The sequence below is a fragment of the Dryas octopetala genome, chromosome 3 (genome assembly GCF_963921425.1).
Source record: "Dryas octopetala chromosome 3, drDryOcto1.1, whole genome shotgun sequence".
Lineage (NCBI taxonomy): Eukaryota > Viridiplantae > Streptophyta > Magnoliopsida > Rosales > Rosaceae > Dryas > Dryas octopetala.
This window is the reverse complement of record NC_141368.1, coordinates 13064660-13079862: the sequence shown is the minus strand read 5'-3', so window position 1 is coordinate 13079862 and position 15203 is coordinate 13064660. Positions and strand designations below refer to the sequence as shown.

General features: G+C 34.5%; 1 protein-coding gene across 1 annotated transcript; it reads left to right on the top strand.

Moving 5' to 3' along the window:
- The first annotated feature begins 7472 nt into the window (after positions 1-7472).
- On the top strand, positions 7473-12972 carry RAB6A (Ras-related small GTP-binding family protein). Its single transcript, XM_086235339.1, has 6 exons — positions 7473-7777; positions 9318-9388; positions 10834-10922; positions 11263-11374; positions 11939-12029; positions 12450-12972. Exons 1-6 carry the CDS (start codon positions 7661-7663, stop codon positions 12594-12596), a joined length of 627 nt encoding a protein of 208 aa, XP_086091465.1. The 5' UTR covers positions 7473-7660; the 3' UTR covers positions 12597-12972.
- Positions 12973-15203: the final 2231 nt, after the last annotated feature.

Below are 15203 nucleotides of genomic sequence, written 5' to 3'. Positions count from 1 at the left end.
ATCGTTTGTTTATAAAAATATGTAATAAAATATATAATAAAACATATGTACATTTATGTTTTATTATAGTTGTAATGTTGTATATAATTTTAAAAGTTTATTATTTATGGCATTACACTATTACTAACATAATTGTATTATATAATAACTTAATAAGCATATTAATAATTTATTGAAGTAAACAAATGAAAGAGCTATTAAATATGTTATGATTCACAAACTTAACAAATAAACTAGTCAACTCAGTTGGTTGAGAGTTAAACCTTGTTATGTGAGGTCTCATGTTTAAATCACAACATAGCCAAAATCCTATATTTTTTTTGAAGATATATATGTGTCTAAACAAGCTTTGGGCCCATTTTGGGCTGCCCTTTCGGGCCTAGCCTGACCCGGCCCTCCAAGCCCGCAAGCCAAAGCCCGATGGGCGGGCCTTGGGCTTGTGTATTAAAGCCCAAGCCAGGCCCGGCTCGACCCGAAAGCCCTATTGGGCTTCTATCATTCAAGCCCGAGTCCGGCCCGAACCCGAAAAATTTGGGTCGGGCCCATTGCCGACCCCTAGGGTAAGGCAGTGGGGTTTAATATGATTTGTGGGTAAATTAGAGATCTTTTGGGTATTGAGATAGTATTTTAGGGTATATATAGAAGAACTTCTAAAAAATCTCATAGTGGCATAAAAATACTAAATATCCCTTAAATAAAGGTCATGTGCAATGCAATTGACTGTATTTGGACGGAAATCTTGAGAAAATTGCAAAAAATTTAAATTTAGGTGGTAAATTAGCATAGTTTTATTAGTAAGTAATGAAGTGAGATCGGGCCCAAAGTTTAGGTAGATAAGGCTTTCTTTTTGTTAATTGAATGTTATATTACCCAAGTCAAACAAGTCAAAACATTGCAATGACTATTTAGTCCAATGGTATCACCTAGTGTCTCCTTTGTGGGAGGAGGTCATGAGTTCAAAACTATGAACGCTAATTGTTGATGATAAAAAAAATCAAAACATTAGCGTCTTAAGTCCATGATTCAATTTTCTCCTATATAATTGAATGATATATATATATATATATCATACATCTTGAATAGAGAACAACCACTTAGGTCCCTCCTTCATCCAAACACAAAATTCATAACTGACACCACACTTTTTAATAAATGGTAAAATTATATTATGCAAATTACATTTTTATACCTCCAGTTTGAGTTGTTTTTCAACTTGGTACCTCAATTTTAAATAGTTCTATTTAAGTAACCCAATTATGATTTCATGTCAAGTTTTCTATTATCCATTCCATCAAAATGATTGTTAATTGCTAACGTGGTACTTATGTGTTGCATGCTTAGGTTTCGATTTAGATTTAGCCAAAATTTAAGCCACGTGTATTAATGAAGCCACATAAACAATAAATAACATGTAAAAATTAACGAGATCCTTGAGTTTATTGCTGACAGTTAAAAAAAAGCCAGGTCAATACCTCATAATGGCCATATCAGCAATATTTAGCGGTCAGTTTAACGGAATGTGTAACAGAGGTGTGAAATTGCCACAAAATGAAAATTGAGGTATTAATTTGCAACTTTTTAAAATTGAGGTGCTAACTTGAAAAACATATTATAATTGAGGTACTAAAATTTAATTTTCTCTAAAACTTATATAAGTAAAAACAAACTAAAAATAAGATTAAAAAAACAACCCGATTAAAACATAAACAAAAAAAAAAAGATTAAAAGCCACCTCACACCAACCCGTGATCGTCAATAAAAGGAGGAGGGGGCTTGCCGATTATTGTAGAGAGGGAGGAGGGGTTGCGAATTGGGGACTACTAGGTTTTTTTAATTTTTCTCTTTTAATTAATTTAGTTTACTATTTATTTTATGTATAAAGGTTGCAAATAAGTTTTTCATTTTTTTTTTGTTCACATGGCCCAAGTTTTGGACTAAGTTGACACCTAATCATGCGCCACATAAGTAATTTACGATCATTTTGATGGAATGGATAATGGAGGTATGAACTTGACACGGAATCATAGTTGTGGTACTCAATTGCAACTTTTTGAAATTAGGGGACCAAATTAAAAACGACTCAAACTTTAGGTACTAAAAATTTAACTTGCTCAATTGTATGTGTACAAGAAAAAAAAAAAGTAAAATTATATTAAGACATCTAGTTATAGTCTTTATAAATAAAAAATACACATGAGAAAAACATCAATTATCATCGTTAATTAGAACACTCACAGTGAAAAGATGTTATGAAATTTTATATTTATCCTTAATTCTGATGTAGTTTTGTTCAAAAAGTATGAAATAAAATAGCACTTTCATTCAATAAAAGAAGTTGCTAAAGTACTACATCCGTCAAACTAAAGACAAAATTCTAAATTCACTAAGCTCAATTGGGGAAATTAAAAACTCTCATAATGAATGAAAACAAAGAAATACAAAATAGAACTCACACTCTTTGATCTAAAATGATTGCACCCTTTCCCCATTCATTCTGCTCAATAACTTAAACTGAAAAGTTCCAAATCTATTATCCCAAGCCAACCCAATTGTATCTCCTTGCTTCATACACCTAACATGGACCAAATCCATCCACCCAAAAACATAATATTCATCATGATAAGGCCCTTTTTCCATTAATTTTATAAATATGTTCTCACCACTATACCTCCAAATAGGGCTATTAGTATCAGTAACATCTCATACTCTAACTAATAACTTGTTACCTTTTGACACAAAGTTGACTTGGTCGATAGACCAATATCGAAAAATATGATCCAATGTGTCACTGGTTTTTTTTTTTGTTTTAAAAATATAAAATGACCAAATTATCCCTTTTTGGACGGAAAAGTTAACGGAGTTGACGGATTGTCCCAAACTAACACAAACCCTAAATATGTGTCCTACACTAAGACAAACCCAAAGTGGTGTCCTAAACTAAGATTGACCCCAAAATAGGTGTCCTGTTTGAAAATTTTTCCCTAGAAAATTTTCTTCATGATAGTGACCATGGTGAGGATTGAAGTTTTTTTTTTTGCCGAAAATGAGAATTGAAGTTTTACGGTTGAGAATTTAGGGTTTTTAACTTGGGTTTTATAATGAGTCTGTAGTGTATAATTGGAAAGTGAGTATGGAGATTTTGGTAAGCTATTTGTTCAAATTAATGGATATTTTCAAATATGAAGTAATGACCTAAATTAAAAATGATTTCATGTTTTGATGGAGGCAGTAACGAAGGTATGAAATTGTCAAAAAAACTAAAGTTGAGATATTTAATTTTAATTTTTTAGAATTGAGGTATTAAGTCGCAAAACAACTTAGACATGAGGTATTAAAATCTAATTCACTCAAAAAAAGAAGAAGAAAGAAATGCTTATCCAGTGATCGATGAGAGACTAGGATAAACATCAATTGGTGATAATTGGAAATAGTTGCCAGGGTGTCAATTAGGAAGTAATATCTCAACCTTTTTACTTTTGGTCAGAAGGCTCACCAACTTACCATGTAGAGTGGACCAAAATAACTTGCCAAAAAAAAAAAAAAAAAGGGCCTAGATATGGTTCCTAATATAGTTACAAAAACAAATTATCGGGTCTTTGTGATTTTTTTAAAAGAAAAAAGTAATAAATAAATAAAAAGTTGGTATTCCGAGTGTTTTGCCCTATATAATTGATGTTATCATAGCGTCCCTATTTCTTTTTCTAATTGAAAATTTGTTTCATTCAAGATTTCATTTATGATTAGCGTATAGTTATTAAATACCATATTATATGCGTACATCCGGGGTCCTGGTTCTTGGTTTTCGGTTTTCGATTGTCGAAATTTTGGGTCCAAAGTTCAAAGTCTGAGGTCTTGAGTTGGGTCCTGAATTCTAGGTATGATTTTTCAATTCTAAGGGGTTCGGAGTCTAAGGTCCTAAGGTCTTGAGTTTGACGTCCTCGCACAGGGGTCCCATGTACGGACCCTGGTGCCCGAGTCATGAGGTTAAGGCTATGGAGTCTCGATTTATCAGTAGGGATGACAATTCTCCCTACCAAACCGGATCCCCGCCCCAAATGGGACATCTTTGGGGAACAAAAAGTAGGGATGGGAAAAATTTCATTTCCCGACTCTGGTTCGAGTTGGGGGGATGAGAAATAGAGTTCCGTCCCCGTCCCTATCCCCATTTAACATTTTATTGTATTTTATATATTTATATAATTGTTTGAGTGTTCTAATTCAAATTTTATATTAATTTATAATATTTATATATTTATACATTATAAATTATATAATTTATATTATATAAATACAAAAAATATAAAATATATTGTGCAACATGCATGTCAATCACTATTATACATATATGTTATATATGTTTACTTTCAAGTATATATTATTTTAATAGTATACTTGTATTACTTTCATTTATGTTTACTTATTATACATATGCTATATTTTTATATAGCATATAATAGTTTGATATGTTAATTTTACTTAATCTTTATTATATTTTAATCTAAATGGGGAACTCGTTCTTTGTGGGGAATCTGATTCTCCAACAAGGATGGGGACGAGGAATCCCTAAAGGGGAATGAGGCGAGGATGAGGATGGAGATTTTTCATGGGGACGGGGATGAGGAGGCGAAACCTGGCCCCGCCCCACCCGTTCCATTTCTATTCGTATAAGACTTGAGATCTTGAGTCCTAAGTCTAATGCTCGGGGTTTTTGGTTGAGTTTCGTGTTTTTTTTGTCTAAGTTTAGACAAAGCCAAGTTGTAAAGATACTTGAAATGACACTTATTTAGGTGGAGCTTTAAAATGAGATTTCATGTTTAAATCTTACTAGGATTTGGCAAATACCATCATTTGGTTCTCATACAAGGTACTTTAGCAGAAGGACTCTTTTGTCATGTGGCCCAATAAAAAGATAAAAGCAAATACCATCATTTTCTTTTATCTTTTTACTTTTGCTTTAAAAAGAAAATAAAAATAAAAATTTATTGGTCATCCCTCTCATATCATATATATCCTTCTTCCTATGGCCATGGCAAATCTTCCATGGCTTCCATCACCCCCACCATATCCTTTTAGCATTTGAAGCAAATAAAATGGTACTTATCTCTTAGAGTAAAGAAATCATAATTTCCTTTTATTTGATGGAGGAAGATTTAAGGGGGTGTCCCCAATTCGGATTTTAATGGATTTTAAAAATCCAACAAAATCTAAATGTTCTCATTTAAGATTTGTATGGATTCTATAGAAATCTAGGTGTCCCAAACTTAGATTTTAATAGATTCCTTAGAAATTTAAATGTTCTAAAAAACTCATAGATTTCATTAAGTGACGTTTTCAGTGGATTTTGATGGGTTTTGTTCAAATAACAAGGGCTATGAAAATTTCAACTTTTCCCTCTTAAATTTTGATGGATTCTAAGGAAGTCAATAAAAATCTATAGAATCTATGAAATCTGCAAACTTCTTTAAAATCCAGTAAAATCCCAATTGGGGACATCCTCAAATTAAGACAGATTTTGGGTACTAATTTGGAGAAAAATATTATTAAACTGTGAGACCATAAATTGTCACACACATATATATATACAAAAATGCTCTAAAACTACAAATTAGTAAGTTAATACAAAGCTAGAGCGGATGATTGCATTTTTCAAAATTTGCGAACGCCGACATATTGTTGACACGAGGTAGACAGTGTGTTAACACAGATGATGTGTTGCAACAAGTTCTGATGTGCTGCAGCAAGTTTTGAAATTTCGTGTCGACATACTATCTACCCCATGTTGATACTATGTCGGTATCATCAAATTTTGAAATTTTTTGACATTATCTCTAGAGAAGGACTATATGTATATATCCCCTAAATAAGCTTATTTGAGGGATCCTTTGTGGGGTTTACTCCATATTGTATTTTGATAATCGAAACCATATATTTTTTTGGTCTCCATTGAAGGCTCTTCCTTGCAAAAAATTAGGTAAATCGGAAACTATTTGACTGTTGATTAAATGGTCACCATTTCAAGTATCTATCAAAAGCATTTGGTTCGTTTATTAATTTTTTCAAAATTAAATATCTTATTGGTTTTCGATTTGTTTAATTTTTTACATAGATGATCTTGGAATAGAGACCTACAAAATAGACGGTTTCGATAGTTGAAATATAATATAGAGCGGACTCCATAAGGGATCCCTTAGGGCATATATATATATATATATATATATTCTAACCACTTATTATGCACTCTACAATTGGGGAAGTGGAGCTATAACAAAAGGAAGAATTCACTATCATCATTACCATGATCATATGAGTGGTCATAAGACTAATGGGTGGAATTTGATGATCAAGGCATAAGTGCTTACATGCATGATCAGGGTATAAGTGTTTAATAACATGTATGACCATGGCAAGAAGCCCACATGACCATGAATCACTACCGCCCATTAGGGTACTCATGACTTGATGAATGTGATCATGGATGGTGGTGGGTTCATGAATATCAAGGATTATGACACTTGGAGCCCAAGTGCTAAATGCCTATAAAATGCCACTTAATCTACAGTTAAAGGTATGAAAAATATTCTCTTGGTACTGGCAGACTAGAGCGTCAAAAATATTCTCATGCCTATAATAGTTAGAGGTAAATTAGTAAAGTACTCTACAACTATATACTAATAACCTCATAATGCAGAAATTAACAAGGGTGGAATCGATTCGGTAACTGAACCAAAACATCGGAGCCGACTATCAAACCAAAGGAGACGAAATGTAACAAAAAAGATCCATTGCCGATTCAACTCATGTCGATTACCGACTTTTCGAGATCTGTAGGGATCGGTCGGCAATATTGGAAGGATCGGTCAGGTTTTTAGTGTTCCGAAGGGGGTGGTTTCCATGTCGTTTCCGATCCTGATCATGGCGGTTCGGAACGGTTTACCAACCGAAACAAAAAAGACAACAACAAAATCGAACCCTTCGGTAGCCGATTTTTTTGGGTAAAAAATTGAGTTAATTATATTTACACCCCCTGAGATTTATCGTTTTGTCACATACACCCCCTGAGGTTTCAACAATTACACATACACCCCTAAGGTTTCAAAATTGTTGCATATAACCCACTATAGTGAGACGAAAAATGATGAAAAATGATGCAAAAAGACATACTAAGGGATAAAATGACCTAATAAGATTACTCAAGGTGTAAGGTACAACCTCAATACAAATATTTTCTTTTTTTGTTTATTTAATTTTTTTTCTTATAAGAGGTTATATGTAATAGTTTTGAAATCTTAAGAGATGCATGTGTAATTTTTAAAATTTTAAAAGGTAAACATGTAAAGACGATAACTTCAAGTGTATGTGTAATTAATTGGCCTTAGAAATTAATCGCGTAAAACAACGATTTTGAGATTAACCATTTCTTTTCGTGGAACGCCTCTTCAAACCAATTTCACGCGCAAAACACAGTCTCTCTCTTGTCTCTCTCCCTCTCTCTAACAGATTATCGATATAAATACGCCACCCAAGGTCCCAAACCGAAACTAAGGAAAAACAAAGAAAATTTAGAGCGAGGCTCCGAGATCTCGATCTGTCCGATAAATCTCCGGCGAGATCTCGACCTTGAATCCGATCCGATCTACATATATATAGATCCGAACCCGCCATGGCTCCTGTCTCGGCTCTCGCCAAGTACAAGCTCGTCTTCCTGGGGGACCAGTCCGTCGGAAAAACCAGCATCATCACCCGCTTCATGTACGACAAGTTCGACAACACCTACCAGGTAATTCAATTTCCGATCCGAGTTTTCTAGAGTTTCTTTGATCTTCGAGTTTTCGAATTTGGTTTATTAGTTTTTGTGCGCATTGGCAATGTCTTGGATTGATTGGCTTTGTTAATTCGCTTTGTTTGCGATTGCTTTCAATCGCAATTTCAAACTAGCAGGGCTGTGATTGGTATCAAATTTTGAGTTCTTTGGTGTATAGCAAATTTCATTACGTTTTGTTGGACTTTTTATGCTTCCGTGATCGCCACGTTAGTTTGTAAATTCAAGGGGATATACTTCTGTAGTACATATTTGTGAAATTTTTGAAAAATGCTGATCCAAACTTTTTTGGGGAACCACGAGCTGGTTCTGCCATTAGAATCGAAAACAGATTGCTGTATAGTTGAGCAGTCTCACTTGTAGTATTTCAACTTTCTTTTAGAAACTGATGTGGCAACTAACCTTATGTGATGCCCTGCCAAGTGCCAAGTGCCTAGTAAATTAAAGCATTTTCCTTTTTTATGTAGAAGTTTGATAAATCTTAATTAGACAGGAGAGTTGTCTAAATAATGATGGTTGAGACACAAAAATAAAGAAAAGAGAGATCATTTTTTTCAGTTTGGAGTGGGGGAAAAGGATTAAACCAGATTCTTACCATACTTGCTTTAAATATTGTAACGGTAAACATCCATGGATTGGCTTGGCATATTAAGAAAAAAAACCATGGATTGGCATGGCCTCAATTGGGTGACTTTACTCCAAATGGGTATGGGGTGGGGCTGATATTTAAAATTAAATACGAATTTGCAATTCAGACCTTTTGTCTTGGCCAAATGCTTTACTATTGAGCCATGAACACTGGCAGTGGATTTTCACCAATACTTCCTCACGTTTCAATTTTAAATGTTTAATTCAAATGTAAAAAATTGCTTTACAAGTTTGTTACCTTCACCTTTTCCTTTTCTTGTTTTGGTAGTTGTTCTAGTGGATGCATTTTTTCCGACATTATTATTATTTTAAATGTCAGTCCTTTGTGTATGTATGTATGTATGTATATATATATATATATATTCTCTAATAAGATCCTTAAGTAAGAACATGTTTTTCCGTCATTATATCAGATATGAATGACTGAGATGTAAGTGGATGGCATGCATTCAATATATGTCAGTCATCAAACTCTGAAAACGGCCGAAAACAGGTCCTTATTTAAAAAACTTATTAGAGAATAACTCTCTCTCTCTCTCTCTCTCTCTCTCTCTCTCTCTCTCTCCATGTATATTTATCTGTCTATTTTTCTGCCACTCTACAAGATTCCTGGATTATCTTCTCTCTTTCTTTTTTCTTTTTATGGTTTGGATTCCCGTGAATGTTTTATTTTTCGGCGTATTGATATGCATATATAATTATACGTATGTCTTTTAAATGTCATTAATTTCTCTTACATATATTCTGCTCTATATATATATATATTATATCCTCAATGCGTAAGCCACATGTTCTTACTTTTTTTATTCAGTTTATCTCTTAGCTTATATGTTTGTTTATTGGTGACCAGGCTACCATTGGCATTGATTTTCTGTCAAAGACAATGTACCTTGAAGATCGAACTGTTCGATTGCAGCTCTGGTCAGTCTTCTAACTATTTTTTTTAGTTGGGTCTGTAGATGTTACCATTTTGTGTTCAGTTGATGGATTATAACTCACTTTTCAATGTATAAAGTTAGAGTCTTATTTACATGAGCTTGGCAGCATTCTCATTCAGTGATGACTTGATGAATGGTTACTAGGTTGCTTATATAAAAGATATTGTCTCTTAGTAGTTAGTCATCATCAGTACTCTCATTAATGACATTTCCATTCTTAGGTACTTAAGGAGATTTACTTTTCTTTTATGAACATTTGTTTAAAGCTATGGGGCTATTTTCCAATATTAACAGTTTTATGTTTTAATAGTTAGCTTTAGGTTTCGTTGTAGAAGTCTTTTAATGTTGTGATTGAGTGATACTTTGAGTTTGGATGGATTTTGCCCCTCTGTTTTCATTTTTTAAGTTGTGCCTCATGAAGGCTGTTTGCTTTAAGGGTTGAATTGGTGACTGAAAGTTTCGGTACTATTTGTTGCTTGGATGGGGATTAGTGCTTCTTCCCTAGTCTTGCGGGTGTAAAATGTAGGTACCAACATCCATAGTGTCATTATTTCGTTACTGATATATAGTGTCAGGGGTGAAAATTATTACTTAATTAATCCAGTTTTTCTTTTTCTTTTTTTCTTATCTTTTTTCTTTGGAAGAAAACTTTCAAGATCGAAAGGCTCCATGGGGTCTTCTAGAACCTGGTAGTAAAATAACTATTCTATTAAGGTGTTATCGTAAGACAGATTAAAAAACCACCCTACAATTGCTATTGTGGTGGATTCTAGGATTTATAAACCTTTTTCAAAGGCTTGAGGGTGCAGAAGGTGGACATTAGGGCTATGTAGGGAGTGCATTGAATAGGGTTTAAGGCCTTTGATAAACCAACCTACTGAATATATCAATTTCCATTGAGCACAACAGAGCAGATATGTAGATTTTGGATTCTTTCTGCTATAACTGTTGACATAGAAGTTTTGTTTTAAAATAGTAAGCTGGGAATGAAAAAACCAACATGAAGAGCTAACAACTAATCATAGTCAAAGAAAATTCCATGGGCCACAAGGCTCACAACTACAGCCCACATACACAGTTATTGTATTACGCTTGACTTGATAGAAAAAGATCTGATATGAAATAAAGTATGCATCATTCAAATTCAGGCTTAGGCTCCCAATCCCATAAAGGGATAGTCTTATCAAAATATGTTACTGATGCTTCATTAATTTCATGACTAGTAGTTTGTTGTTACTTGATGCCACAGCTCTATTTTTTCAGTGGTTAGCTTGTTGAGTTTGGCTATGAGGGGTATTTCGTCCTTGTTGGTTACAAAGACATGTTCTGTTCTTCGCATGATTTCATGCTTAAGTCTATGACAAGATTGGCAGTTTGAAAAAATTTCGTTACCTTGTTTGAAACATAAAATCTTGAAATTTTGAACAGGGATACTGCTGGGCAAGAAAGGTTCAGGAGTCTCATTCCGAGCTACATCAGGGATTCCTCTGTGGCAGTCATTGTATATGATGTTGCAAGTATGATCTCTCTCTCTCTCTCTCTCTCTCTCTCTCTCTCTCTCTCTCTCTCTCTCTCTCTCTCTCTCTCTCTCTCTCTCTCTGTGCGCGTTCGCGTGCTGTATCTAAACTTGGTGGGCCTTAAATTTATTGTCCAGTGCTGAATTACTTTCTCAATGTCCTTTGAAGAAGATCTTATTAAGAGTCCCAACCCTTAAGCAATCTGTTTTGGTTTCAAAATTCGTGTCAAAATCAACTTGGATGAACTTGAAGTTCACATCTTTCTAATTCCATTGTTGGGTTTTATGTTCAATGTTTGACGAATTTCTCCAATAATTTCTGGGACATTCTTATGGTTTAGGCAGGCAATCATTCCTAAACACATCCAAGTGGATTGAAGAGGTTCGCACTGAGAGGGGAAGCGATGTTATCATTGTACTTGTTGGAAACAAAACTGACCTTGTAGACAAAAGGTAGTAATGTTATGAAGAAAGTTTACTCTTTTGTTTCCTTCTCCATTTTCACTTTTCAGTTGAAAAGTCTGGTTGAATTTTCTTCTTTTGACTGTCAAACTTTAAATTTAGTGCTCATCCTCACTTGTGCTCATCCATACAAGGAACATTATTAATAGTACTGTCAGACAGGTGAAGACAAAGGAAAATGAAAGAAACATAAAACCAAAATTTGTGACACTTGCAACTTTAACATTTATCTCAATATCTATAGGCTGAATTAGAGTTCAGTGACACGGAATGACAGATTAACCAAAATATATGACAAAGGAAAATGATGACTTTTTCATTTATTGCAACTTTGTTGTAGTATTTATTTCATTTGCATGCCCTGACCAACCTGAGAACTTAAAGAAGCTGTGTGGATGTACAGTTAATAAATTTTTGGTACTGTAGTTGGGAACAACTAGGGTGATACTACAAGTTTTCCCCTCCAGTCGTATCTCATTGCCAATTAGGCTAGCTTCTTGCATGTGATTTTTCTTGCCACTTCTGTTGCTCATATTTAGGGCATGTTGTGGACAGGCAAGTTTCCATAGAGGAAGGAGAAGCGAAGGCTCGTGATCTCAATGTTATGTTCATCGAAACCAGTGCCAAGGCTGGCTTCAATATCAAGGTTAGCTACATTTCTCTTAAGTGAGTTATATCTTAGCAATGTAATGCTTCAAAAAATGGGGGCCAATGAAAATACTACTTTTGGTGAACGACATGAGTTTCTCCGTGAAGCTAATCTTTTGCTCACCGAAGGTTGACAGAGGTTTATTATCTAGATGTGGTGAGAGTCTTCCTAGTAGTCACTAATTGGATGTCAAGAATACTCCTGATTAGAACACTGCCCCCTCATGATCACTAGCTAGTTGCTGTGTAACTAATTGGAAAATTGTCTTTAATCATTGCAAGACAAGCTAGGCATACTTACACATGCTGCTGTTGTCTTTTGGTTGAACTTTAGCTACTTGTTTTGTTTGTTAGTTGTTTGCTACTTGATCCGTATATAGAGAGGTCATTTTTATAATTTTTATGAATCCAATTGCAGGCACTCTTTCGGAAGATTGCAGCAGCTCTACCTGGAATGGAAACACTCTCATCGACGAAGCAAGAGGATATGGTTGATGTGAACCTCAAGTCTTCAAATGCAAATTCATCACAGTCACAGGCACAGTCAGGCGGATGTGCTTGTTAATTAACATGGGTTTTAAACTGAACTTGTGTGCCCCATTCCTATATGATGCTTCTTTGATCCACCAACTGTCTGTAAAGCTTAGTTACTGTCCCAGTTCCCAGTCTCACCTTTTTGTAGCATTGGAGATTTGTGTTTGGTTGATTGTTAAAGGATGGTTAAGCGATTTTTGCATTGTTTGGCTAAGCTTAGAAGAATGTCACATACTTTTGGACTTTCAGTTAGAAGTAATTAAAAGAGAACAGTTTTTGCAAAGTTATTGTAATAAATTTTTTTTTATGGTTTTGTATTGTATGTCGTTAAAGTCTGGCATTAGGTGGTAACATTATCTTCATCAATTTGCAAAGGGTTGGATTCACAAGAGGATGTGGAGAAATATTGTAATATTTTGTCCGCGCCCTAAAATAAGACAGCCAATTTTTCCCTCTTTTTTATATCTAATTTTAACATTGTACGCTTTGTTAAGAAATTGCTATCACCCTGAGGTTATTCCTTAATAAAATTTATTCATTTCTAATATTTTCGCCACACCCTAAAATAATCATTGGACAAAAGTAATTCAAAGGGAAAAAGAAAATGTCTTATGGTGCGTTTGGATGAAGTAATTTGAAACTATTAAGGAATTTACAAATGACGGAATTAAAAATGACGTGATTTAAAATTCTAGAATTTGTAAATTCTCTTGTTTGGATAAATGTAATTATAATGGAATTTAAATACGAAATTTATAGTAGTTTTATAAAAGAGTGATGGTGATGGTGGCAACAATAAAAATGATGTTTGTGGTAAGTTGATGATGGTAGTAGGGGTGATGGCCCACGGGCGAGGGGAGAAATGGTGATGGCAAAAATTGGGGTATTGGAGGTGGTGGCAACGGCGACATTGGCAGTGAAGGTGGTGGCGACGGCAACGGCAATAATGATGGTGATGGCACTGGTGATGGAGGCGGCGGCGGCGGTGTCAGTGTCGGTGATGGCGATGTCAGTGGTGGTGACAGTGGCGGCGATGGTAGTGGTAATAGTGGCGGCTGTGGTGGTGTTGGTGGTGGTGGCAGCGGGTAGTGGTAGTGATGGTGGCAGTGGCAGTGTCGGTGGTGGTGGTGGTAACAGTGGCGACGGTGGCGACGGTGGTGGTCGTAGTGGTGGTGGCAAAGGTGGCGGCGGTGGTGGTCGTAGTGGTGGCAAAGGTGGTGGTGGTGGCAGCGGAGGTGGTGTCGGTGGTTGCAGTGGTGATGGTGGCGGCAGAGGTGGCGGTGGCGGTGGCAGTGGTGGTGGTGGTAGCGGCGACATGGTGGTAGTGGTGGTGGTATTGTAATTAATTTGGCAAGGTGATGGGTGGACACGACTTTTTTTTTTTTATAAAAATTGGAATTTTGAAAATGACACCAATTTAGGTGAAATTTAAACTTGGAATTTACAGCCTTCAAATCCCAAGTTTTTTTCCATATAGAATTTACGAAATTCTATATTTATGGAGCCAAATAAGGAAATTAGAACATGTAATTTCTTAAATGCTGAGTTTTGTTTAAATTCCAAGTTTTTTTTCTCCATCCAAACACACTATAAAGGAATTTATGTTGAATTAAAGAAAAACTTCATTTGTTTCTAAATTTAAGAATTGTCAATAAAATATATTCAACACTTCTATATCAACTTTAATTGATTCTAAAATATAAGAAATTGTATATAAAATATTCTCAACTTATCTATATCAAACTTTATTTATTTCTAAAACATAACAATTATCATGTAACCTATATCATTTTTTTTTTGAATGGATCAAGAGAAAAATTGGTGTAGCGGATGTAAAACAGTCCAAATCTTGATGAAGAATAAAGAATAAAAAATTTGAATGGATCTATGTAACAACTAATCCAAATCTTATTTCATGGAATCATATGTAATTAACTAGCTTGATGAAGAATGAAATATTAAATAAAATAAATTTTCACTTATTAAAAAAAAAAAAAAAGAGAAGGGGCAATAATAATGGCAATCAAGGAAAAGATTCTAGCAGCCTTTTTTTTTTTTTTTCTTCCTTTAATAAGGATATTAACGCCTAATTTTTCTTATAGAAAAATTAAGACCCAATTTTTATATTTTTGTTGAAGAAGATAAGTAGCAAATTAAGACCCTGCATACATTGCAAAATTTTTGGGTACGCCTTGCATGGTAAGTTGGTGAGGAAGGCTAATATATTGGCTAACTGCTAATCACATGCAAATATATGTTCCTATTATAATTAAACAGGAAAAATATATAAATCAAGAATCAATATTTGACCTAGTGAGATCTCTCATGGTTGACTAACTTTTTCTTTCTTGTTTCTTATCTTTTAGGGGCACAATTAATGCTAAATTTATAGAGCATTTTGTAAGTATTGCTTGACGATGAAGTTTCATAATTTCATAAATTTTTTGTCAATTTTTGTGTTATTGCAATCACCCCTAATCTGGAAATAGCCGGTAATAATGATTGTTTCCCATTATGAACCATATATGCATCGCTATAAACCAAGCTAAAACCCTAATTAATTTTCCAACCTTCAATCTTCAGGTCTCATAGACAAGAAAGAAAAAGAAAAAGAAAAACCTTGAGATCTCATGGCTTC